This window comes from Xenopus tropicalis, chromosome 5, assembly GCF_000004195.4.
Source record: "Xenopus tropicalis strain Nigerian chromosome 5, UCB_Xtro_10.0, whole genome shotgun sequence".
Classification (NCBI taxonomy): domain Eukaryota; kingdom Metazoa; phylum Chordata; class Amphibia; order Anura; family Pipidae; genus Xenopus; species Xenopus tropicalis.
The window spans coordinates 74,445,075-74,471,653 of NC_030681.2; the positions used below are offsets into that span (position 1 = coordinate 74,445,075).

A 26,579-nucleotide genomic window follows, 5' to 3' on the forward strand; every position below is an offset into this window, starting at 1 on the left:
AATCATGCGTTAGTATTCTTTTCTGCGCGCTAATTAACGCATGCGTTAAAACTACCGCATGCGGTCGCGTGAAAATTAGCGCACGCGATACGCAACTTAACGCACGCGGTAATACTGCAGTGAATCGCGCGCTAATTGTCGCGTCTTATTTAACGCAAAAAAAGTGCATTAAAATGTATCGCACTTTAGTGAATCAACCCCATAATGCAATGGCTTAAAGGAGAAAGGTAAGCTTTATCAGAAAGGTCTATGTAAATACAGCCATAAGCACTTACAGAAAGGCTGCTCTGACTTCTCTGAAAAAAGATTAGTTGTGTCTGTAATTCCTGTGCCAGAGACACGCAGCTCTCTGTTCTCTGCTCTCTCCTGCCCCCCCCCTCCCTCAAGAATGCTAAGAATTTACCCCTCCCCTTAGGAATGTGGATATGAGCCAATCAGCAGGAAGCTGACTCATAGTCTTACAAGCTGAGCATGTTCACTTGGTGTGGGTGTCTGTGCAGGAGTGAGGCATTATGGGAACTTTCTTTACACAGCTCAGCGTTTTTTCTTCTTGTTTGGCTTCTGATCTTCTGAACAGGTGAAATATGGGGAGACTTAAGGGCACTATTGAGACAACTGAAGGTATGCCTGCAGCTTGAGATTAACTCTTTATTAGCCTTTCCTTCTCCTGTAAAATTATTAAAAAAAACAAATAAGTTAAAAATAATTTATTTACAATTATGTGTTTCTAATGTCACTACATTTTATACTATTTAGCCAAAAGAAGAATGGTATGTACCAATAAACACATCCTGTACAAAAAAATCAGTCTACATGTGCACTCTGATAGGAGTTCAGCCAAATATGATTTACAGTGTGAAAGCAGTGGTAATTTTTACAACTGCTGCTAAGAGCTTCTCTGATTCTGCAGAATTCAAGACTACAGGTAAGAAAGTCCTTTTGCATTTAGAACCAATGTATGTGCATTCGTGTATTTATAGGTCTACACCTACTTTTTTGTGTTATTTTATATCAGTAATTCACATTGATATTTAAACATCACCCATTTGCTCCAGTTAAAGAGGTAGTTCACCTTTAATTTAACTTTCAGTTGATGCAGACAGGGACATGTTTAAGCAATTTGCATTTGGTCTTCATTGTTTATTTTCTTCTGTTTTATTAATTATTTAGCTTTTTGTTTAGCAGCTCAGTTTGAATTTCAGCAGCTACCTGGTTTAAATGAAAGACTGGAAAATTAATAGGACAGGGCCTGAATAAAAAATAAGCCATATAAAGTAACAATAACAATAACATTGTAGCCTAACAGATCAAAAAAGAGAGCCTCTGTTTCACAAATTATCTACAGCACCTTCATTAATTAAAACACTACATAAGAGGGCTCACTTATGTCTGCAAGTGCAATGGGCAATTTGGGTTCCGCCCCCAGTGAGTTGCATGTAAAATCACTTTTATTAAAAGTACTTGCATCAAAATGCAGTTCTTGCACTTCCATATAGCTCCTCTCAATGTTGCTCAGTCCTTCCTACAATCCAAACCAAATCAGGAGTTGCTACTCCTATTGATGCAGGGGAACCCTGAAGCTACCACCCCCTGACCACCAGGATTCCTTAAGCACTCTGCATTAATAGGTGCCTCACATTTGCACTGAAAGAAGTGGGCGCATGCATCACTTGCACACCAAATAACAGAAATGACGGCAAAAATGGCTGGAAATTATGCCACACAAACTTTGAAAGTATTAGTTGCAATTGTACCCAACTTGCAATGAAGCACAAATGCAATTGCATCCATTTTGGGGAAGTGAACACAACAAGGCATGGTGCATTTACGTAAAGACAATTGCATATTTATGTGTGCAGTGACACTGGAATTGTGGGAAAACTGCATTGTTGGGGAAAAAACATGCCCTTTGTTCTCTAAATTGCAATTTGCTCACCGCACTTGAAGACATAAAGGACTCACATTGGTAAACCAAAGTATTGGGCTCTGCTCTCTGTATCAATTATTACTCATTTAAATGTGTGCTATATATACAATTTTTCTGACCATTAGTTGTTATAATGTTACAATCTATCACTATTTAAAAAAATGCAGTGCCTGAATACGATTCAATATAAATTACACTTGTATCTCTTTTATTAAAGCTGGAGTACCAGGAAAACCAGGAGTTCCACAGGGAAAACAGAATATCATCCAGTGGATGCCAGTGGAAGAAGATAATGGAAGCAATATAATCTACTACATTTTAGAATACAGGTAAAACTATTATTTTTAAAGGCTATGGTATTTTAATGGCATTTTGCTTGATGCTTATCTGAAAAGCAGTAGTGCTGGCATTTTTTAGGTGTTGCTATATCAGAGGCGGGCCAAGTCAGCAGGGTGCCCCAAGTGACCTGGCCACCCAGTCGCGCATGAATGTTTGAACAACACCCTCGTTTTGCAAATTTTTTGCTGTTTCACAAATTTTGCTGTAGTTTCGTGACTTTTTTTGGAGAAGTGAAATGGGACAGATTTGCTCATCACTATTTGTAAGTATTTAAAGGAGAAAGAAAGGTAAAAACCAAGTAAGCTTTATCAGAAGGTCTATGTAAATACAGTCATAAACACTTACAGAATTGCTGCTCTGAGTCGTCAGTGAAAAGAAACACCATATTTCTTAACTTCTATTTTGTGAACATGATCTCCTGTGTCAGACTTCCTTCTCTCAGAAAAATCCTTTAGGGCATGGCATGAGCCTGCTTCATTTGCTCCTCTCTCCCCCTCCCGCTGTAATCTGAGCTGAGTGCTGTTGCCTGCCTGAACGCTGCTGCCTGGAAGTGAGGTCAGACCAAGCTAAAATGGCTGCTGCTATCTTAAGCAAACAGAGGCAGCTTCTAGGGCTGTTTACTTAGATATGGAAAAGCAATCTATAGAATAAATATAATGTTCTACCTTGCACTATTATGACTAATCTATTTGCTATAAAGTGCCTGAGTAGCTTTTCTTCTTATTTAAATACAGTGGTGTGAAAAACTATTTGCCCCCTTCCTGATTTCTTATTCTTTTGCATGTTTGTCACACTTAAATGTTTCTGCTCATCAAAAACCGTTAACTATTAGTCAAAGATAACATAATTGAACACAAAATGCAGTTTTTAAATGAAGGTTCACGTTATTAAGGGAGAAAAAAAACTCCAAATCTACATGGCCCAGTGTGAAAAAGTGATTGCCCCCCTTGTTAAAAAATAACTTAACTGTGGTTTATCAATTTCAATTTTCAATTTCAATATCAATTTCTGTAGTCACCCCCAGGCCTGATTACTGCCACACCTGTTTCAATCAAGAAATCACTTAAATAGGAGCTACCTGACACAGAGAAGTAGACCAAAAGCACCTCAAAAGCTACACATCATGCCAAGATCCAAAGAAATTCAGGAACAAATGAGAACAAAAGTAATTGAGATCTATCAGTCTGGTAAAGGTTATAAAGCCATTTCTAAAGCTTTGGGACTCCAGCGAACCACAGTGAGAGCCATTATCCACAAATGGCAAAAACATGGAACAGTGGCGAACCTTCCCAGGAGTGGCCGGCCGACCAAAATTACCCCAAGAGCGCAGAGACAACTCATCCGAGAGGCCACAAAAGACCCCAGGACAACATCTAAAGAACTGCAGGCCTCACTCGCCTCAATTAAGGTCAGTGTTCACGACTCCACCATAAGAAAGAGACTGGGCAAAAACGGCCTGCATGGCAGATTTCCAAGGCGCAAACCACTTTTAAGCAAAAAGAACATTATGGCTCGTCTCAATTTTGCTAAAAAACATCGCAATGATTGCCAAGACTTTTGGGAAAATACCTTGTGGATCGACGAGACAAAAGTTGAACTTTTTGGAAGGTGCGTGTCCCGTTACATCTGGCGTAAAAGTAACACAGCATTTCAGAAAAAGAACATCATACCAACAGTAAAATATGGTGGTGGTAGTGTGATGGTCTGGGGTTGTTTTGCTGCTTCAGGACCTGGAAGGCTTGCTGTGATAGATGGAACCATGAATTCTACTGTCTACCAAAAAATCCTGAAGGAGAATGTCCGGCCATCTGTTCGTCAACTCAAGCTGAAGCGATCTTGGGTGCTGCAGCAGGACAATGACCCAAAACACACCAGCAAATCCACCTCTGAATGGCTGAAGAAAAACAAAATGAAGACTTTGGAGTGGCCTAGTCAAAGTCCTGACCTGAATCCTATTGAGATGTCGTGGCATGACCTTAAAAAGGCGGTTCATGCTAGAAAACCCTCAAATAAAGCTGAATTACAACAATTCTGCAAAGATGAGTGGGCCAAAATTCCTCCAGAGCGCTGTAAAGGACTCGTTGCAAGTTATCGCAAACTCTTGATTGCAGTTATTGCTGCTAAGGGTGGCCCAACCAGTTATTAGGTTCAGGGGGCAATTACTTTTTCACACAGGGCCATGTAGGTTTGGATTTTTTTTCTCCCTAAATAATAAAAACCCTCATTTAAAAACTGCATTTTGTGTTTACTTGTGTTATCTTTGACTAATAGTTAACGGTTTTTGATGAGCAGAAACATTTAAGTGTGACAAACATGCAAAAGAATAAGAAATCAGGAAGGGGGCAAATAGTTTTTCACACCACTGTATATTCGATTCATATTAGGTGACTATAATATAATTCTCTGGACCACAAAGGACATATATAGTTGGTGGACATATAGACTAATGGCACATGTACCATTTCTTTGATGCATTTCCTTTGGTTCAGAAAAGCACACCCATGCCCTGTGTTATTTACATAACAGTGAAACCAGTGACAGGTGATTTTCGAAACCAAAACTATCACAAGCAGCTACAGATGGTTTCCACTCATGCAATTAGTTTTGGGCCTTTTTCTGCTACATTTTTCATAACCTTTTTATTACCTCTTTAGAAAGTGAATTATGTTGTGTATATTAACTGTTTTATCTTTTGAAAGTATTTAAGGGGCAAATCGCTGTGCTTATTTCCACTGATTGTTGATATTCTCTTTGATTTTTTTAAGTGAGCGCATGTAGCATGGACATACAGAACAATCAAAATATTCAAATATCTTGTTACTGTGGTTTTGTGCAAAAATCAAATCACTATAATGTCTTATTTTTAAAAGAAGCCATAATATTGTTTTTCAGGGAATTACATGACGATGACAACAATGAATCAAAACCTTGGCTAACTGCATACAATGGGTCATGTCCCAATATATGCGTATGGGAGGCTCATGAGATAAAAGGAACGTTTGAATTCCGAGCAGCAGCAGCAAATGGTATAGGGCTTGGCGAGTACAGCAACACAAGCGAAAGTATTATCTTCTTTAAACGTATGTTTTAATAATACTAATACCATATACCATGATGTATGTTGTTCTACCAAAAACCAAAGCAGTTCATTAAAACCTCAGTTAAGCTAAACTTGGCTTCTTCAATAATGATAACAAGATAAAAAATGTTCTGGAGTGATATAATATTGCAATACAGGCCCCAGAATCTCTTTAGACTAATGGCAAAGGGGCATATTTTCTACCACTGTTTTTCAGCCAGCGCATAAGTTTCTATAACCATCCATCATGACTATATTCCATTATAGTCACTGGTAGGCATCAAGACTTTATACAGAATACAATCAGTTTTAACCAAATACTAAAAATATATGTTATTTAAAGAAGCAAGAGTAAATAGAGATTTCACAAGCCACTGTGCTAATGTGATGCAAGCTGGATTTTAATTAATTAAACTCTCTTTAGGCTGATGCCACACGTGACGTTTTTCCGCGGCGTATTTTCTAATTCTCTCGGCGGCTGAAAAACGCCCGATATCATCATCCATAGAAATAGCTTGAAAAGACTTGAAGCAAACCACACAATGTGGAAATACGCTAGAAAACGCCTTAGCACGGATTTTTCAAGCATAGGCCGAAATACGCCAGTATTTGAAAAGCAAGCTATTCCTATGTATACGCAAAGGCAGCTGGCAGACCTAGCAGAAATACGCAGCATTTTTTGCTATTTCGCACTATTAGCACCATGGAAACGGGATTTGCTTACGTCACCAGTACTAGGCTGAAAAACGCCATGTGTGGCTTGTGCGGCGTTTTTAGGCCGAGAAAAAACGCAGCGGAAAAACGCCACTTGTGGCATCAGCCTTAAATACCTAGCCTACCACTAGCATATTTTATAAGCCATTAGCTCAGGCTAATTTCCTCATAGAGATTTGCCCTAAACAAAGTTGGGGGCCTTCAACACCACCTGTCTGCTACATACAATGCTGTTCTAACATCTGTACCCTGATGGTTTCAGAACACTTCACACATCCATTAATGCAAATCTCACAAGTAACTCCTATCCCTATGACATGACATGTTCCTGTGACATGACACCTTGGTAATCCTCTCACAGAAACCTCACAGCAGTCACACCATTGAGTTTTAATTGTCACCTCTCTGAAGAGTTAAAATGCATCATTATGATTGCATTAGTGGAAGAGTTTATATGCCAAGGACTTCCCATACGAGTCAGTTGTACTGAAGAGGCTGCTTGGATGACTGATTCATTGAGTACTCAGCAAATATAGTTGCTCTAGATTTACTTCTACACGAGTCACATAAATGCTTCCTAGATTTGTGTGTCTATTCATGTACACAAACACACACACACACTGTACATTCTAAAACTACTTTTTAACATATGCCAGTTTAGAAACTTTGTAAAGAGGGATATTGCATATTTGTATAATTAGAATAAATGTAATAAGTTATATCTACAGTTTATGATGATATTTATATAACATTTCTACTCAAATAAAATGTTTAGGCATAATTTGTATATTAATAATTGGTGCAGTAAATGAGAACAGTTCCACAAGAACACATACCCACTTGAACTCTTGGATAAAAAGAATATATTTTGGCTTTTAGAACAAAATGCACTAGCTGTGATTTTACCTAATTTACAATGGCTCTTCTGCTTGTTTTCAACAACTTTCATTGCCAATTTGCTGTGTTGCTTTTGCCAGTAAAAAGCTTAGATAAAAGGGGACCAAGAAATGTAGAATCCATGGGACTGGCACAAAGGCACTTCTAAATTCTAAAGTGGGTACCACCATAGAATGTAGACCTGTTATATAAAATTGGAATAAGGGAGCACAGGCAAAAAAAAGAAAAGAAAAATAACCTAGATTATTGATATTTTGCTGGTAAAATCTGACAGTTTAATCAAATTCTGATAAAGCCAGGTTAGCACACACTATGGTCTGCTAGGCTCCAAACTGGGGACAAAAGATTGAAAAAATAAACGAACTCAAGCTAGAACCATAAACTAAAAAAAAAAATAAATCAAACTAAGTCAACACTAACAGCTTTATGGCTTGATAAATCAGAACCTCTCTACACTATGTGCAGTTTTTGTGATTAAGCCGTGTGCTAAAAAATATATGCCAGCTCTCCTTATCTGCTGTCACACATTATGACTAAGCTTACAAAGAAAATTTAAAATTGACCATGTAAATTAAAGTTAGAAATAGGCACATAGCTGTGCCAAGCATTTATAATGAGTTTTTTCTTTTTGCAGGAAAGACTGATGTTACTGCCCTTGTTGCTGGCATCCTCTCTGGCATTTTAATTGTGCTTTTGATAGTTGCATTTGGTATGTATCACATACAACACTTGTATTTTTGCTGATTCACGGTTTAGCCTTATAATAAAGTCAGTGTTTGCATTTCTACAGCCCTTTACTGGATGTCAAAACAAAAATCGCAGAAAAAGGAAACAACTGCAGTTGCTATTCTGGAGGACAAAGAACTGATGAAGTTAAGGGGATTATCAGACGCTGTTGGCCTGGCAAATGGCTGCTACGCTGTCAGGTATGCTACAGATGAGCAGGAATCTTTTGAAGTGTTTCCTATATAATCTAATTATACCAAGTCAGTACAAAAATGAAGACGTCTCAAATCTTTATATTTATTCAAAATAATACTATAATACTTTTGTGCCTTTCCTACAATTTTCATTTATAGCCATTGTTTGTGAACTGTCATACACGTTTGCCTTAATTTACTCTTTTACCTAGCTCTAATTTCAAAATATTCTCTTTGCTTACTGTATTAAAATGGTGTCACCTACTTTAGATTTAGCTTTACCAGACTGTAAGGAGAGGTGCCTTACCGGCACGGCGGGGACGCCCGCCGCGCTGCCATCGGCGAGGACGCCCGCCGCGCCGTCTGCTCCCTGTGCCGGCTCCTTCCTAGGTGCGCGCGCGCGCGCACTTCCGCGTCTTAACGTCAGCGTCATGACGTCAGCGCGCAAAGGCGCGAAATTCAAAATATTTAAAGGGCCATTTGTATTAGATTGATGGCCCGTGATAGGAATTCATTCCTGGTGCCTTTCTGAGCCTTGTGTATTTCGTTCCTGTATCCTGCTTGTTGCCTTCCTGTGTTTTTGACCCGGCTTGCTCCTGACTATTCTGATTATCCATATTTGACCTCGGCTTGTACTTCGACTACGATTTCGTCTCATCCTGCTGTATTGATTATCCGGTTTGACCCTTGCCTGTCTGACTATCCTCGATTACTGCCCGCCCCGACCTAGCCTGCCTGACGACGACCTTGTTTAACCCTATTTTGTACCGTGATCTTCGGCCTAACTGACTTTATCTACAGTCGTGCCCCTTTGCTTGCCAGAACTCCTGCCTTGTCCCCCTCGTTAAGTCCAGGTGGCATCTGAGTAGCTGAGGGCTCCTCCCGAAGCCAAAGGCGGTCACATTACTGGTGAAGCCGAGCCGAGACAAGGGAACTTGGCATCTGTTCTGGTTTAGGGTGCCGACCGTGACATTATCACGGGCCCATGGAGGACCAAGATCACGTTGAGTCCGCTGCTGCTCCTCCCACTACATCTGCTACCACTGAAGCGCTTCTTACTGCCCTGCTACAGCGCTTGGAGGATCAGGAGCAAAAGCAGAATTATCTCCTGCAGGGTTTCCACAATCTAACCCGCCAGCTGGAGACTACGCAATCTTCGCAGCAGCAACCTGTTCCTAGTTCTTCCCCTTCTGTGGGGGCATCTGCTATGGGAGGTAACACCTATAGGCCCCAGGAGCCTAAGATTGCATTTCCCGAGAAATTCTCTGGGGACAGGTCAAAGTTTTTCGTCTTCAAAGAGGCGTGTAAATTATATCTTAGCTTTTTTCCTCATTCATTCCCTTCTGGTGAGGAGAAAGTAAGATTTGTTATGACCCTTCTTCTGGGAGATCCCCAAGTTTGGGCCCTTAGGCTGCCTCCCTCTGATCCAGCCCGCTTTTCCCTTGATGTATTCTTTCATTCCATGGCAATCCTTTATGATGACCCGGATCGTGCATCATCTGCCGATTCGGCGATTCGAAAACTGCGCCAAGGGAGACGGGATGCAGAGGTGTATTGCACAGAGTTCCGCCGGTGGGCAGGAGAAACTGAGTGGAACGATGCAGCCCTGCGCAGTCAGTTCCGTATCGGGCTATCCGACTCTATTAAAGATAGCCTGGTGAATTACCCCTTGTCGTCCAGTCTGGATGATCTCATGTCCCTAGCCATCCAGATTGATAGGAGACAAAGGGAAAGAAGGAGTGAAAGGGGTCATACTAATTTTTCTGGGGTTACTTATATGAGGCCTGACTTAGTGACCAATGTTAAGTCTTCGGCTTCCCCGGTGTCTCCACCTCAGGAGGAGCCTATGCAACTAGGCCTATTCCATCTCTCTCCTGAGGAAAAGACACGCAGGCGGACCCTTGGGTTATGTTTATATTGTGGGGACAAGGGTCACTTTCTCAAACAATGCACCAAGAGGCCGGGAAACGCCCAAGCCTAAATGAAGAAGGGGAGCTTCATTTGGGTGCAGGCGTTTCCTCTCCCCAATTTGCCTCCAAGGTTCAGCTACCGGTCAAACTGTCCTGGCCTACGGGCTCCGTTAACTTGTCCGCTTTCGTGGACTCTGGGGCAGAGGGTAACTTTATTGAGGCCAGATTTGCTGCTAAACATGGCATTCCTGTAGTCCCTCTCAGTGTTCCCATGAGGTTATTAACGGTGGACAAAAGACCTTTAGGGTCTGGTGTAGTAAATAAGAAAACTGTATCTTTATCCTTATGTGTGAACGATTTCCATGTTGAAGAGATAGTCCTTTTTCTTATTGAAGGTGCCTCTTCTCCAATCATTTTGGGTTTACCCTGGCTCCAGGTTCATAACCCCCAGATTAACTGGGTTACTGGGGAGGTTTCTCAATGGGGTTCTTGTTGTAGGGGTATCTGTATTCCCTCAACTATAGCAGCCACCTCACTTGAGGGGTTACCTGCAGCCTATTCGGCTTATGCCGATGTCTTTTCCAAAAAGGCGGCCGAGACCTTACCCCCACACAGACAGTATGACTGTCCCATTGATCTGGTTCCAGGTTCCTCTCCCCCTCGTGGTCGTACATACCCTCTTTCCCTACCTGAGTCCCAATCCATGAAGGAATATATCCAGGAAAACCTCGAAAGAGGTTTTATCCGGCCTTCTAATTCTCCTGCAGGTGCTGGGTTTTTCTTTGTGGGTAAGAAGGATGGGGGTCTCCGTCCTTGTATAGATTACAGGGGCTTAAACAAAGTCACTATTAAAAATCGCTACCCTCTCCCTCTAATTTCTGAGTTATTTGACCAGGTTAAAACAGCCAAGATCTATACCAAGCTTGATCTTAGAGGTGCATACAATCTCATCCGCATTAGAGAGGGGGACGAGTGGAAAACTGCTTTTAACACCAGGGACGGCCACTACGAGTATTTAGTAATGCCCTTTGGGCTCTGTAACGCCCCCGCAGTTTTTCAAGAATTTGTCAACGACATCTTTCGTGACCTACTGGGGGTATTCGTAGTGGTCTACCTCGACGATATTCTTATTTTCTCTTCTAATCTAAATGAACATCGTAAACATGTGTGTGAGGTCTTAAAAAGGCTAAGGGAGAATAATCTGTATGCAAAACTAGAGAAATGTACCTTTGAAGTTTCTACTGTTCAGTTTTTGGGTTTTATTATTTCCGGCAAGGGTCTAGAGATGGATCCAGGTAAAGTGAGAGCTGTCCTAGATTGGGCCCAACCCTTTTCGTTACGCGCTATACAAAGGTTTCTTGGTTTTGCCAATTATTATCGTCAATTTATTAAGAATTTTTCTCTAATTGTAGCTCCCATCACGAATTTAACTAAAAAGGGCGCTGATCCCAGTATATGGCCTCCTGAGGCTGTACAAGCGTTTGAAACCCTCAAAAAAGAGTTTAGTTCTGCCCCTATCCTTAGACCTCCCGATTCCGCTCTCCCTTTCATTGTAGAGGTAGATGCCTCTGAGGTAGGAGCTGGGGCAGTCCTGTCTCAAAGACACCCGATAACCAACAAGATGCATCCCTGTGCCTTTTTCTCTAGAAAGTTTTCACCTGCAGAGATCAATTACGATATAGGGAACAGGGAATTGCTGGCCGTGAAATTGGCTCTCGAGGAATGGCGCCACCTTTTAGAGGGGGCTAAACATCTAGTTACGGTCTATACCGACCATAAGAATTTACTTTATATTGAATCCGCTAAGCGCCTGAATCCAAGGCAAGCCAGGTGGGCTTTATTCTTTTCAAGGTTCAATTTTTCTTTAACTTTTAAGACCGGTTCAAAGAATACCAAGGCGGATGCACTCTCTAGGAGTTTCGACTCAGTTTCCTCCGACTCTAGTGAGTGCACTCCTATCATTCCCAGGGAAATAATTGTTGCAACCTTGAGGTCTGACCTCTCTTCCTTATTGTCCCCTTTACAGTCTTCTGCTCCTGCTGAAACACCATCTGGTAAATGGTTTGTTCCTGAGGTACTTAGGGAGCAAGTATTAAGAGAGGCTCATGATTCTAGGGTGGCGGGTCATCCAGGTATTGCAAAAACCATTTGTTTATTGTCCCGACATGTTTGGTGGCCCTCCTTCAAACAGGATGTTAAAACTTTTGTCAGTTCCTGTTCAGTCTGCCAAAGGTCTAAGTCATCTCATCATCGGTCCCAGGGTCTGTTAAATCCCTTACCCATCCCAGAGAAACCATGGTCTCACATTTCCATGGATTTTGTTGTAGAGTTGCCCCCTTCTCAGGGTAAAACAGTGATTTGGGTGGTGGTTGATAGGTTCAGTAAAATGGCTCATTTTATTCCTCTTCCACATCTCCCTTCTGCTAAGACCCTGGCTGATTTATTTATTATGCATATTTTCAAGTTTCATGGATTTCCTGAAAATATTGTTTCTGACAGGGGGGTTCAATTTGTTTCTAAATTTTGGCGTGCTTTCTGTACTTTGGTTGGGACGGAATTATCTTTTTCCTCTGCCTATCACCCCCAAACTAACGGTCAAACTGAAAGGGTGAACCAGTCCCTTGAACAGTATCTCAGGTGCTATGTATCCGATAACCAGTCCACATGGTCTGAACTGCTTCCCTGGGCAGAATTTGCATACAATAATGCTACCCATTCCTCCTCAGGGAGGTCTCCTTTCTTTGTCGTTTATGGGTTACACCCCAAAGCATTTTCTTTTTCTGGCTCTAATTCCCCTGTACCCTCTGCCAATTCCTCTGTCTTAAGATTTTCTGAAGTCTGGTCGCTAGTTCATGATTCACTATCTGCAGCTTCCCTAGCCCAGAAAAAAGCTGCTGACAAATCCCGTAGGGAGGCTCCCCAGTACAAGGTGGGGGATTTAGTGTGGTTATCAACCAAGAATATTAAGTTAAAGATTCCCTCTCCCAAACTGGGTCCCAGGTTTATTGGTCCATATCCCATCATTGCAATAATTAACCCATCTTCTGTCCGTCTTCAGTTACCTCCTAATTTCAGAATTTCTAATACTTTTCATGTTTCTCTCCTTAAACCTGCTGCTAACACTCGCCATCAGTCTGTTCCTCCCCCGGTGTTGATTGAAGGTCAGCCTGAGTATGAGATCCAAGAGTTCCTCGACTCCCGCCGTGTGAGAGGTAAACTTCAATATCTTACTAGGTGGAGAGGCTTCGGTCCTGAGGAGAACTCTTGGGTCTCAGTTGATGACATCAAGGCTGATCGCCTCAGGAAACAATTCCATTTAAAGTTTCCTGAGAAGCCTGGGGGTCCAGTGGCCCCCCCTAGAGAGGGGGGTAATGTAAGGAGAGGTGCCTTACCGGCACGGCGGGGACGCCCGCCGCGCTGCCATCGGCGGGGACGCCCGCCGCGCCGTCTGCTCCCTGTGCCGGCTCCTTCCTAGGTGCGCGCGCGCGCGCACTTCCGCGTCTTAAAGGCGCATGCGCGCTGACGTCATGACGTCAGCGCGCAAAGGCGCGAAATTCAAAATATTTAAAGGGCCATTTGTATTAGATTGATGGCCCGTGATAGGAATTCATTCCTGGTGCCTTTCTGAGCCTTGTGTATTTCGTTCCTGTATCCTGCTTGTTGCCTTTCTGTGTTTTTGACCCGGCTTGCTCCTGACTATTCTGATTATCCATATTTGACCTCGGCTTGTACTTCGACTACGATTTCGTCTCATCCTGCTGTATTGATTATCCGGTTTGACCCTTGCCTGTCTGACTATCCTCGATTACTGCCCGCCCCGACCTAGCCTGCCTGACGACGACCTTGTTTAACCCTATTTTGTACCGTGATCTTCGGCCTAACTGACTTTATCTACAGTCGTGCCCCTTTGCTTGCCAGAACTCCTGCCTTGTCCCCCTCGTTAAGTCCAGGTGGCATCTGAGTAGCTGAGGGCTCCTCCCGAAGCCAAAGGCGGTCACATTACTGGTGAAGCCGAGCCGAGACAAGGGAACTTGGCATCTGTTCTGGTTTAGGGTGCCGACCGTGACACAGACTTTCCAAAAGACAGAATTACATCTATGACAATTTGTCTATGCAGTCTTTTAGCTGTATGCACAGTTATGCATGGTAGTATAGACTCTAGACCTAAAGCATAAATGGAAAAATATGACAGAGACAATTTACTATAAGGAAGGCAATTTTCAAATTGCAATATGAGTAGATACTGCAGGTCTCTGTCTCTTGCCACTGTCTGCTTGTTGAAAAAATTAAGAAGAATACATACAGTACCTCTTTCAATGATTCACCTCACATGAAGTGTTAGGAGATGGTCTTGTGCCTAAAATACTTTGGTGCCATCACTTGCTATATGTCATGGGAATGTCTATTTGTAGATAAATTCCATGTTTTTAATATCAGTTCTATAAAAATAAACTGTTGTATTGTGTACTTTATAGTGAGGACACTTTACCAGTCATTAAAACAGTTTTTATTTTCTCAGCATTCTTCCTACTCAAAAGGAAAAGGAGAAGTTGCCCAATTTTCCTCGTGAGAAACTAACACTTTGTGTTTTCTTGGGAAGTGGAGCTTTTGGTGAGGTATATGAAGGGGCAGCTATTGATATTTTGGGACCTGAAACAGGAATTAAAAAAGTAGCTGTGAAGGTAAAATATCTTTGTGTGTCATTTTATGTATGTAAATGTGAAAATTCATAATTGTCTATACATATACTTACACCTAGGCAAGTACAGAGACCCACCAAAACCTAGTTCCCATTTCCCAGAGACTACACTATGCAGTGTTTACACTTTTAGATTGTAAGTTCTACTGAGCCTGGCCATTTTTAGCTTCTGCCATACATTTTACATTCAATATTTGTATGTAATATGTATGCTATATGTCTATTACATAGCCCTACTTTATGTTGTTGCTTTATATATATACATGTTAATGATAAAAAGTGAACTCTGGAGAAAAATCCCCCTTTATTTGCACAACAACAACTCATCAAATGTTTACTTATGTGGCACATCATTATTCCGGAATTAACGCAATGAAATTGCATATTGTGAAATAAAACATTTTGCTTCCTGCAATTTACAGTTATATTTATTTACTAGGAAACTACCTTTGACAAATCAGATGCACCCTATGTATGAGATGTCAGAGGTTGTAGAACTAAACTGATAGGGAATGGATCATAAACAAAAATGGAATGGTTTCCCAAGTGAGAATGGCAGGTTCTTCAGTATAAATAGTAAGCACACAGTAATGTTTTAAATAATAGACACAGGCAACATTATTGGATAGACTGAAAAACTGGTACACAATAAACACTCTATTTTAAGTAGGTTTTGCAGCTGTATCCAAACTGCTAGCCTTCCTTGCCACTTTCTAGAGTTATTGGTAGTGATTAGGACAAACGAGGTCACTAGGGTGCATTGGATTTCCAGAAAGAACTGCATGTTGTTGGCACATCTCACAGTGGATTAGACTGATTAGCTCTGCATTCCGAAATTAGCAGACGTGTTGCGGGTGTGATCCAGAGGAAGAACCTGTCTCAACAGAAAATATAGTTAATCTCCGTCAGACCAGTATAGAATTTCTTGAGTATAGTTTTGGTAGAAGGGCAAAGGGCTGCCAGAATGCATACATATAGATACAAATAGTATGGTATTGAACTGAGAGAGAGAAGAAAGAAGGGAAGAATTTTGATAATTCAAACAAAGACCTAAAAAGGAGGGATTAGTGGTAAATAGTACATACATGTGTTGGAACGAATTAAGGCGAAATGAAATAAAAAACAAGAAAAATAAGTGGAAAGATGGGTTGTTTGGGCACAAAGAAGAAAAAGGCAATGTATGCAGTTTGTTTCCAGTGTAATATAATGCTATTTAATTGTCCCTGACTCTGTAACAGTATTCTGAAAATACAGCTTAATGATAGATCCTGATATGCTAATATCTATAAAATAGGCTCTACATTTACATCTATCTCTGCTGCAAGTACAGGAGCACTACAAGAAACAAAATCCCACTCATCCACATTGGAGTTACACCAGATGCAGAAATGTGCTTTGCACCTCTTTCTGCTTGCAGGATTTCTCCTATTTCTTCCACTGGGTACCGGACCCCCAGGCTTTAGTGTACAAATCTTCTTAAATACAAGCAATGCTCTCAGTGTGTCCAAAAATCCATTTCCATAAAAAAGTAAAAAGGCCACTGTAAAAGCTACTTTTTAAACCTGTTAAATTAGTCCTTCTTCTGTCTCTCAGATAAGTTTTCTCAAGCGATGGGAGTGGCCTATTTTGACAGACTGAGAACTTCCTATATGCTTACATCATCACATCCAGGCTTTGCCCTTATTAAAAAAGCAACTGTAGTGTTTATAGGGGTCACTGACCCCACCCAGCACAGAGTCAGTGCAGAAGGGAAGGATCAGCAGAGGGATGATTCTGAGTTGATATGGCAAAGATTGTTCTATTAATGTGAACTTTTTGTGAAGATTTGTGTATGTTGTACAAAGGTGAACAAACCCTTTTTATTATTAACATTTATTTATAAAGCGCCAACATATTCTGCAGTGCTGACCCCTTTAAGCTATGTCCTGATAGGCCATGCCCCCTTGCATTCTTGAGGGTGGGGGGGGGGGGGAGTGTCCAGCATGATAAATATACCCCTAAATGTTGGATTTACTTTAGAGGACTTTCGATTGAAAGTTCTTCCCGTTGGTATCCCCTTGCCTTCAGGACTAGAAGGATTCTGTATTGGTCAGTATAGGACGTCTGGGTTTTTTCCCTTTTATTTTAAAACTGTTTGTAATTATTTTACTGTATGCCCTTTTTGTAAAATCTTAAAATCTTAAATATAAAATTTTATGCTGCCTGTGTGTGCCATACTCTGCCTGCCCTTTGCTGCCTGTGTGTGCCTTACTCTACCTGCCCTATGCTGCCTGTGTGTGCCGTACTCTGCCTGCCCTATGCTGCCTGTGTGTGCCATACTCTAACTGCCCTATGCTGCCTGTGTGTGCCATACTCTGCCTTCCCTTAGCTGCCTGTGTGTGCCATACTCTGCCTTCCCTTAGCTGCCTGTGTGGGCCATACTCTACCTGCTTTACACTGCCTGTGTGTTCCATACTCTGCCTGCCCTATGCTGCCTGTTTGTTTCATAGTCTGCCTGCCCTATGCTGCCTGTGTGTGCCATACTCTGCCTGCCCTATGCTGCTTGTGTGTGCCATACTCTGCCTGCCCTATGCTGCCTGTGTGTGCCATACTCTGCCTGCCCTACCTGTGTGTGCCATACCCTCCCTGCCCTATGCTGCCTATGTGCCATACTTACACACAGGCGGCATAGACCAGGCAGTACATGTCTGAGGTGTGAACAGGTGAACAATGTGGGTTATTAGTCTGATCCTGAGGTGTGAACAATGCAGGGATTACAAGGTGTGAACAGTACAGGGGATTACATGTTTAAACAATACAGGGGGATTACAGACTAAATCTGAGATGTGAACCATGCAGGGGGCCAGTTAATCTCAGTACTGATACCATTTAAAGTTTACACAAAGGTAAGCCATCAAAGCAGCCAGACAGGTGGGAGGCCACACAGAGGGGGGTCGCGGGCCGCCAGTTGGACAGCACTGCTCTAAAAGAACCCTAGCCATAGTATGTAACTGTGTGCCTTAGCTCTCTGCATGCATTAACCCCATAACTACTAAAAACTTGGTATCTCTCATCGCCAGTGTTAAGTAGGAGAGTGGTGGCAGCAAGTTTTGTTTGAGTTCTGTTGGTGTCGGTTGGTTTTTGGGGTGCCATGACGCTTGTCTAACCTGCGTGCAAGGTGTATGAGAGACTGAGAAAGTGACGTGTCGTAATCTTAACATTAACTTATCATAAATCCAAACATTCTCTGATATAGATGTTAATAGCACAGCATTATCAATATTTTTGAGTATTTTATACCTATACTTACCTCTGCTGTGTCAAGCTATTTGGACAGCACCCACATTTAAGTATCAGTGCTTATTAAGAATCTTTTTAGGATTTATTTACTGAGCAAAAGTACCTTTGCTTTGAGCATGTGCCCTGATATGCTGAACTACTGTATTGTGGCAATAATGTTATATCTTATTCTTACTGCTAATAACAATTTATTTTATCTCTGTGATGAACAGACTCTAAAGAGAGATGCAACAGACCATGAAAAAACTGAATTTCTGAAGGAAGCGCACTTGATGAGGTACCTCTACCTACACAGTAATTATGTTGGGTTGAAAAACAGTTTTAGGGGTACAAAACCCAAACTCTCTATGCTTTTTCACCCTATAGTGGAGCAGGTTGCTTGTGCTTTTCTAAGCAATCCTGCCCCCCGTCTTTTTGTGGCGCCGCTCCGAACACCCCAATTTTCCCATTGACTTTGACAGAGAATATTTTCAAACTGCTGCCACTCTTACGGCTTTGAAGCTACACCCCCCAAACTTGAATAACATAATCATGAGGTCACCCCAAATGAAACAGCGACATTTGTTGGATGACCCAAAGTGGAAGGGGCCAACAAATTCAAATGAATTTTCAACAGGGAAATCCAATCTACTGCCATTCTCACAGTATTAACACCAGGGTCACCAAACTTTTCAAAATTGATCACTAGGGGACTGCATTTTTAGGTTTTGAAAGTGGGTGGAGCCACCAACAGCCAATCAGACTTCACCTATTGAATTTTTTTGGTTTAAATTTAAAATGCTGCCTTTCTCACACTATTTATGTCAGGATTCCCAAACTTTGCACAGTCACTGGCTCACTACATATTCAGGGTTAGAAAAAGTGGGCAGAGCCAGCAACAGCCAATTCATTTCCACCCATTAAATTTTATTGGTTTATATTTAAACTGATGCCATTATTTCAGTATTAATTCCAGGGTTGTTAAAGTTTCCAGAGTTAGTCACTGGGTATTTGCGGTTCAAAGTTAGAAAAAATGGGCGGAACCACCAACATTTACATTTACCTATTTACTTTCAATGGTGAAGAGTAAAATGCTGTCAGTCCCACAATTTTTATGCCCCAAACTATATAAAGTTGGTCACTGGGGACTGCAGTTCAAAAATAGAAAAGGGGGTTGGGCCAATCAGATTTCATCCATTGAATTTCATTGGTTTAAATTCAAACTTCTGTCATTCTCACACTATTTATGCCAGGGTGCCCGCTGTTTGTCGCTGGGTGACTTCGACTCAGGGTTAGAAAAAGTGGGCACACCCACCAACCACCAATCACAATTTACCTACTGACTTTTATTGGTTTAAATAAAACTGCTGCCATTCTGTAACTATTAATCCTACGGTCCTTAAACTTTGCTTTGAGTTAGTCACTGGGTAACTGCAGTTCCAGGTTAGAAAAAGTGGGCGGAGCCAACAACAGATTTCATTCAGTGACTTCACGTTTTTCAAACCAACATGAAGTTTGTTCTCAAACTTCCCTTTCTAGTTATTATTATTATACCTTGGATGCCATGCTTGCAGAGACACAGAGGACTTGCATACGCTGAAGTTAACTCATGCAGTTGGGCATGTTTCCACTCTTACCACTGTACCAGATTTGATGCTAGGGTTTCTAGGGTGGGTGTCTGTAAGAGATAGGGGATTGAAGCCCTGCTTGGGGTGGATCAGAGGCAAGCCAGGGGCAGAGGACAAGTTAATACAAATGTACCAGCAAGTACATTGCTGGAGAATTTGTAATACCACGCCTGCCCTGGCTGGTATGAAATTCCAGTCAGGTTGCAAACATAGTTGTGGCACTTTGTAGAACTCTGGTTCAATGGTGATAGTGGAAATTCACACAATTGTTTAAATGTGCAAATACTCTCAAACTAATATCTGATTGTATACATGAGCAGTTGACTGCAACTGCATATAAAACACATGAGGGTTGATTCACTAAAGGTCGATATTTCGAGCGCTATTTATTACATGCATTAAAAATTTTATCACGTCTAATTTTTCGCATCTTAAGGCACGATTCACTAAAAGCATACTTGCGTTAATTTAGACGCGATGCTGCTTGCGTTATTTTAGTAGCGAAGACTATTTTCGTGTGGTATTTGATGGAACGCGCGCTAATCAATGCATCGCGCACAAATAGTCGCTGCGTGCGAAAGAACGCAGGTCATATTAGCCATACACGGCATTACTTTCATAAAACTACTTTTATTAAAATGACCATTTCCCTGCAAACTGGAGGCTGCATCACTCTAGGGCCAACACATACTTGAATAAATAACACTGCAAAGTCCATATTTTATTGCCAAAAGCTCATTAACTGTACTTTTCTATAATTACCGCCTGCCTCAAGTAGGTGTTAATTTTCGCATAGACTAATATGATATTTAGCACGTCTTGTGTTTGTGAATCATGCGTTAGTGTTATTTCTAATTAATGCAATGCAGTAAAATTAACGCATGTGGTAGCGCGAAATTTAACTCATGCAATATGCGACTTAACGCATGCGATAATACTTTAGCGTATTGCGCGTTTTTTTCGCGTCAATTTCAATGCAAACAAACGTGCGATAACACTTATCAACCTTTAGTGAATCAACTCTATGGCCTTACACACATATTACAAATTGTTTTGGTGCCTCCTTCAGCTTGTCATACATCTCCTGCCTGGTTCAGTGTATAGAGCAATGAACCCGGTCATTGTTCTTTGCTATGGGAGAAAACAAGGCAACTGATCTGCAGTCACATTAGGGGACTCAGTATCACACATGCAGAAATTCCAACACTGAATTAGAAAAGAGAAGTGCTCTGCAATAAATTGACTATGCTCACTTGGCAACAGTGAGCTGGACCTGATGTGGCATCTGTGGGGTGCGGCATCAGGCCCAGACCTGGTCCCTGCTGTCGCTTCCCTGGGCTGTTGGTCTCTCCTGATGCATCCAATGGTAACAATATTGTACATGCTTGGGGAGGGGATTGGGGTGGTGGTGAAGGAGGCCCTGAGGATGAGTGGGAGCCACAGCAAGGGCCCCTGGGATGGCAGCCCCAGTGGGCCCTGCACCCCCCCAGTCTGACCCTGTGTTCTTTATTGCAAGATGATATCAACAAAGCACAAGCATACAGTTACTGCAGGACTCTTTTAAATGTTAGCACTTAAACTCATTGGGTTAGATTTATTAATCTTTATCCACTCCCCCATAACCCCATTCCCCTTCCCTAGTGTGTTTTCCCTTTTTTATTCTTTATCCTTGTTTGATATGCTTTCTTATTCTACTATCTCCTACAGTCTCCTTTCTCATTTCCAGTCACTCAGATTTTCATCTTATGCTTTCCTCAAAGCTTAACCATATTATGCTTGCTTACTGATCTGAACTATGAGCAAACAGCCCAAGTAGTTTGGGTTACCCTTTTTTGGCCTCTCATACTGAACATATATGTGCATAATGGTATATCATTTTTTTCTTTAAATTGCATCATTATTTTCTCTGGAAATGTTGTATATATACAGTCATTTGAAACAGTTTGGGAACCCCTCTTAATTCTTTGGAGTTTGGTCATCATTGGCTGAGCTTTCAAAGTAGCAGCTTCCTTTTAATATATAACATGCCTTATGGAAACAGCAGTGACATAAAGTTTATTGGATTAACAGAAAATATGTAATATGCATCATAACAAAATTAGACAGGTGCATACATTTAGGCACCCTAACAGAGATATTACATCTATACTTAGTTGAGCCTCCTTTTACAAATTTAACAGCCTCTAGACGCCTCCTATAGCCTTTGATGAGTGTCTGGATTCTGGATGGCGGTATTTTTTACCATTTGTCCATAAAACATCTCTCCAGTTCAGTTAAATTTGATGGCTGCCAAGCATCGACAGCCTGCTTCAAATCATTCCATAGATTTTCAATGATATTCAAGTCGTGGGACTGTGATGGCCATTCCAAAATATTGTACTTTTCCCTCTATAAATGCCTTTGAAGATTTCAAACTGTGTTTAGGGCCATTAGGGTTGATTCATTAAAGGTCGATATTTCTACCACTAAGCATGCGTTAAAAATTTTATCGCTTCTTATTTTTTGCGACTTAATGCACGATTCACTATAGGATACTTGCTTTAATTATGACGCAATGTTGCTTGCACATTTAAGTCGCAATGAACGCTTTTCTTGCGTTATTTTCCACGTGTGCGTTAATTCACGCTGCGTGCGGTATATTTCACCGCTTGTTTTATTAGCTTGCAATGTAACGCACGATTTAACGCACTTAACCATTATGTTCATAAAACTACTTTTCTGCAAATGACCATTTCCCTGAAAACTGGAGGCTGCATCACTCTAGGGCCAACACATACTTGAAAAAATCCAACTGCAAAGTCCATATTGTGTTGCCAAAAGCTCACAAACCTCAATTTTCTTTAAGTACCGCCTGCCCCAAATAGGAGTAAATTTTCGCTCAGACTAATGCGATAGTTAGCGCATCTAACGCTTCTTATGTGTTTGTGAATCATGCGTTAGTATTATTTCTATGCCTTAAAATTAACGCCTTGTGATCATGCGTTATTTAGCGCATGCGATATGCGTCTTAACGCACACAATAATACTGTAGCGAATCGAGCATTATTTTTCGCGTGAATTTTAACGGAAAAAAGCATGCAATAACGCTTATCGCACTTTAGTGAATCATCCCTCTTGTCTTGTAACTTCAACTTTGGAACTGATGCTTGATCATTATCCTAAAGAATTTGTTGATATTGTGTTGAATTCATCCAACTCTTGACTTTAACAAGGGCCCCAGTCCCTGAACTAGCCCCACAGCCCCCACAGCCCCACAGCATGATGGAACCTCCGCCAAATTTAACAGTAGGTAGCAAGTGTTTTTCTTGTTATGCAGTGTTTTTCTTCCGCCATGCAAAGCGCTGTTATCTTTTTTGTTGAATGTGGAATAAATTATTATGCAGGCTGAGGGGTTCCCAAACTTCATGTGACTGTATATATATTGCTTAGACCTCCCACTTCAAGAATCTGGCATTGCCAGTTTTTATCTGTTATCTTTCTTACCTTTTAGTAACATTGGCATAAAGTTTAATTTTTAACAACTGAACCAGAAAAAACATTTAGCAGAATAGACAACAGGATCAGGGTAAAAGGCAGAATTTGCTTATATATACGCATGGCTTACTTTAATGTAATATTTAGTTAGAAATGTTCTCATAGTTTTCCATACTCAGAAGGATATGCTCATTTATTTTAGGAGTAGGGGCTGCTATCAGTATTGCCTCTGCTATTTTATAGATTTATGCCTATTTTAAAAATGTTGTGCCCAGAACATACTGTTGCCTTTGCTAAGGGAAAACAAATTCCATTTTATAGCTTGCAACCATCCACTGAGCAAAACAGCATAAAAACAGAATGTTCATAATTGCTTTGTATAATGTGTTTTTCATTTGTGCTCACTGCATATTTACCCTTCAAATTCTCAGACCTCTTGCCTGCTCATGAACTCTGTAAACCCTCCTCTCCTAGTATTCTCTTTTGTCTAATCTTCCCACATTAATTTTTTTATGACTCCTACATTCCAGCCTTATATCAACCATTTCCCTATCTCTGTTAAATTCTGATTCAGGGCCATGAGGCCTCATTCCTCTACCTGAACAAATGAAAATTTAAATCCACAGTCTGGCATCTTATAAGTTGTTAAGCATCAGATTTTTTTTCCAGTGCACAAACTTTTTTTTAGATAGCATTTGTATAATTATGCATAGTGACAGTCTTATAGTGAAATCTACCAAGCAAAGAGGCAAATAAACTTTTCAGCACATCTAAAAAAAACTCCAGCCCCTTCTTTTTTCATATAACAGCAATTTTCATTAAAAAAACAAAACCTTTTATTTCACTATGGTTTGCTGACAGTCGACTATGTCATTTTGATTGTGCAGCCAGTTTGACCACCCAAATATTCTGAAACTGCTTGGAGTCTGCCTGTTTAATGAGCCCCAGTACATTATTCTTGAACTGATGGATGGCGGGGATCTGCTCACATATTTACGAGGAGCTCGAGTAGATTCATTTGTAAGTACACACGATGTCAGTAAATAATTGCCATGAAACTGTGAGACCATAATCATGCTTTTGTTGATTATGACAATTCCACCCTAGAATAATCTATTTCCACCACAAATCCAGCACTTACAGTATATCTGTATATCTGCTAAAACATTTTAAACATTTTATGCCAAAGCTTGACCTGCTCCTGTCATAGATTGTTACACATACTCTGCTGTTAATCTGTCCAAACACATTTTTGACTTCTGGGGGTGTATAATAATTGGTCACATTCATTTGAGGGAGTCTTGAGTTAAGGGGATGTCCTTGCAAAGCAAAGTGTTTATTTCTTAGTAACCTTTTGCATTTTTCAGTATGACTGCTTACTTCTAAAGGGAACAGATAGCCCATAGCTACATAATGGGGTCCTGCAACCTTAAAGGAAAAGTAACACTAACATAAATAAAGACTGCATCTTTTAAACTTACACAGCAACTGGACAGCTGTTTGCTGTTTGTAACACTTAGGGGCTGATTTACTAAGACACGATTTCGAATCCGAATTGGAAAAATTCCGATTGGAAACGAACATTTTGCGACTTTTTCGTATTTTTTCGGCGTCTTTACGATTTTTGCGTAAAAACGCGAGTTTTTGGGCGTCTTTACGAAAGTTGCGCAAAGTCGTGATTTTTTCATAGCGTTAACACTTGCGCGCAAAGTCGCGCCTTTTTCATAGCGTTAAAACTTAAAAGGCACGACGTTTCGCGCAAGTTTTAACGCTACGAAAAAATCACGACTTTGCGCAACTTTCGTAAAGACGCCGAAAAACTCGCGTTTTTACGCAAAAAACGGAAAGACGCCGAAAAACTCACGTTTTTACGCAAAAATCGTAAAGACGCCGAAAAAATTGCAAAATTACCGATCATTACGAAAAAAACGCAATTGGACGCATTCGGCCCGTTCGTGGGTTAGTAAATGTGCCCCTAAATATTTTTAAGTAAAAAATCTATTCTACCCTGCCCCAATAATTGCCCTATCCTGCAAACCACTTAGTATTTTGAATGCTTTATTAGAAAATACCTGATAAAACTTGGCTTCCGGTCAATTGAAATAAGGCTATACGGCGAAGAAAGGAGCAGCATCTACTATGCGACGATCGATTGATCGAGCCTAGCCTTCTTTCTGTATAGGAAGGAGTCAGGCCGTATCGCCTTATTTCAATTGACCGGAAGCCAAGTTTTATCAGGTATTTTCTAATAAAGCATTCAAAATACTAAGTGGTTTGCAGGATAGGGCAATTATTGGGGCAGGGTAGAACAGATTTTTTACTTAAAAAAATTTAGTGTCACTTTTCCTTTAAGGATTATAATGGCTATGCATTAGCAAACAGCTGTCCAGTTGCTGTGTAAGTTTAAAAGATGCAGTCTTTATTTCCACTGCATACACTGAACAATTGCAATTATAAAATGTATTTTTAATGTTTTTAATGTTAACTTTAACATTAATGTATCAATGTATATTTAATATTTTTAACACTTACTTTAAAAAATGTTCAGAACGGTATGCATCATCACAAACTATACTTAGAAAAGCAGTTTTATTTCCCGTAGACGCAAAATCCATTGCTCTCAACACTGGACCTTCTAGATATCTCAGAAAACATTTCCAGAGGATGCGCTTATCTTGAAAAAATGCATTTTGTTCACAGGTATATGATGTTTTATTTATAATGATTGATATGCTGATAATTCATTGTTTATTGCTTAACATACAGTTACCATTTCCCCCTAGTTATGAAAATATTTTTAGTACAACGTTATGTTTATGTTTGTGAAAATCACTTATATTGTACATTATACTTTAAAGGGGTTCTGTCATGATTTTTATGGTGCAGTTTTATTACTAAAGGACACTGTGTATATTACATATAATTCAGGCTATGATTTAAAATGTTATTCTTGAACCAAAACATTTGTTTATTTAGCTATAATATTGGTGTGTAAGCAGCCATCTCAGTGCATTGTGCCTGATCCTGAGCTTTCAGAAAGAGCCAGCGCTATACTACTGCTTTTAGATAAACTATTATTTATCTTACTCAATGTAAATGGAGGAGTCAGGAAACTGGGTGAGACGGAAGGGACAAGGGAGGGAGGTGATATTACCCCAATTTGCAGTGCAGCAGCGTGACTAAAGTTTATCAGAGCAGACCAGAGAAGGGCCAAGTCGCTGGGCACCCTAGGTGACCTGACCGGCCACCTCGCTCCCATCACTTCACTTCCCCCTCAACCCCCCCCCACCCCGTACGCACATACACACAGAGATGCCATAGAGGGGGGGAGCGCAGTGTGCAGACCACTGTTGGGGTTAAAGGTCCGGGACTAAGGGTTGGCAACAGAGGTACCTGCCTTGTGCTCCCTCACTATTGCGCCCTAGGCAGGTGCCTCTTCTGCCTACCCTTAGTTCCGGCCCTGGAGCACACTTCACATGGCTCAGGGCACCTGGGAAACTAAAAATATGGCTAGCCCCATGTCACATTTCAAAATTAAGTATTAAAAAATCTGTTTACTCTTTTAGAATAGATTTCAATGCAAGATTCAGCTGGAGGGGTTCTATGAACTGATTTGTCTGTAAAAAAAAATGTTTTCCTGTGACAGAATCCCTTTAATGATTCTAAGACTAGAATTATTTGTGGAATCTTTAGTCACTCAGTGTCACTATAAATCTAATGCTCAAAAAATGACA

The 26,579-nt window shown here is 40.8% G+C and overlaps 1 protein-coding gene across 1 annotated transcript in view; it reads left to right on the plus strand.

Moving 5' to 3' along the window:
- ros1 (ROS proto-oncogene 1, receptor tyrosine kinase) overlaps positions 1 to 26,579 on the plus strand; it is a 105,808-nt gene that overhangs the window by 59,199 nt on the left and 20,030 nt on the right. Inside the window, 9 exon segments of the mRNA XM_031902705.1 lie at positions 757 to 925; positions 2,145 to 2,256; positions 5,159 to 5,346; positions 7,591 to 7,665; positions 7,747 to 7,882; positions 14,306 to 14,468; positions 17,977 to 18,041; positions 23,733 to 23,865; positions 25,448 to 25,545. Of these exon segments, the coding sequence (XP_031758565.1) occupies positions 757 to 925; positions 2,145 to 2,256; positions 5,159 to 5,346; positions 7,591 to 7,665; positions 7,747 to 7,882; positions 14,306 to 14,468; positions 17,977 to 18,041; positions 23,733 to 23,865; positions 25,448 to 25,545 (1,139 nt within the window).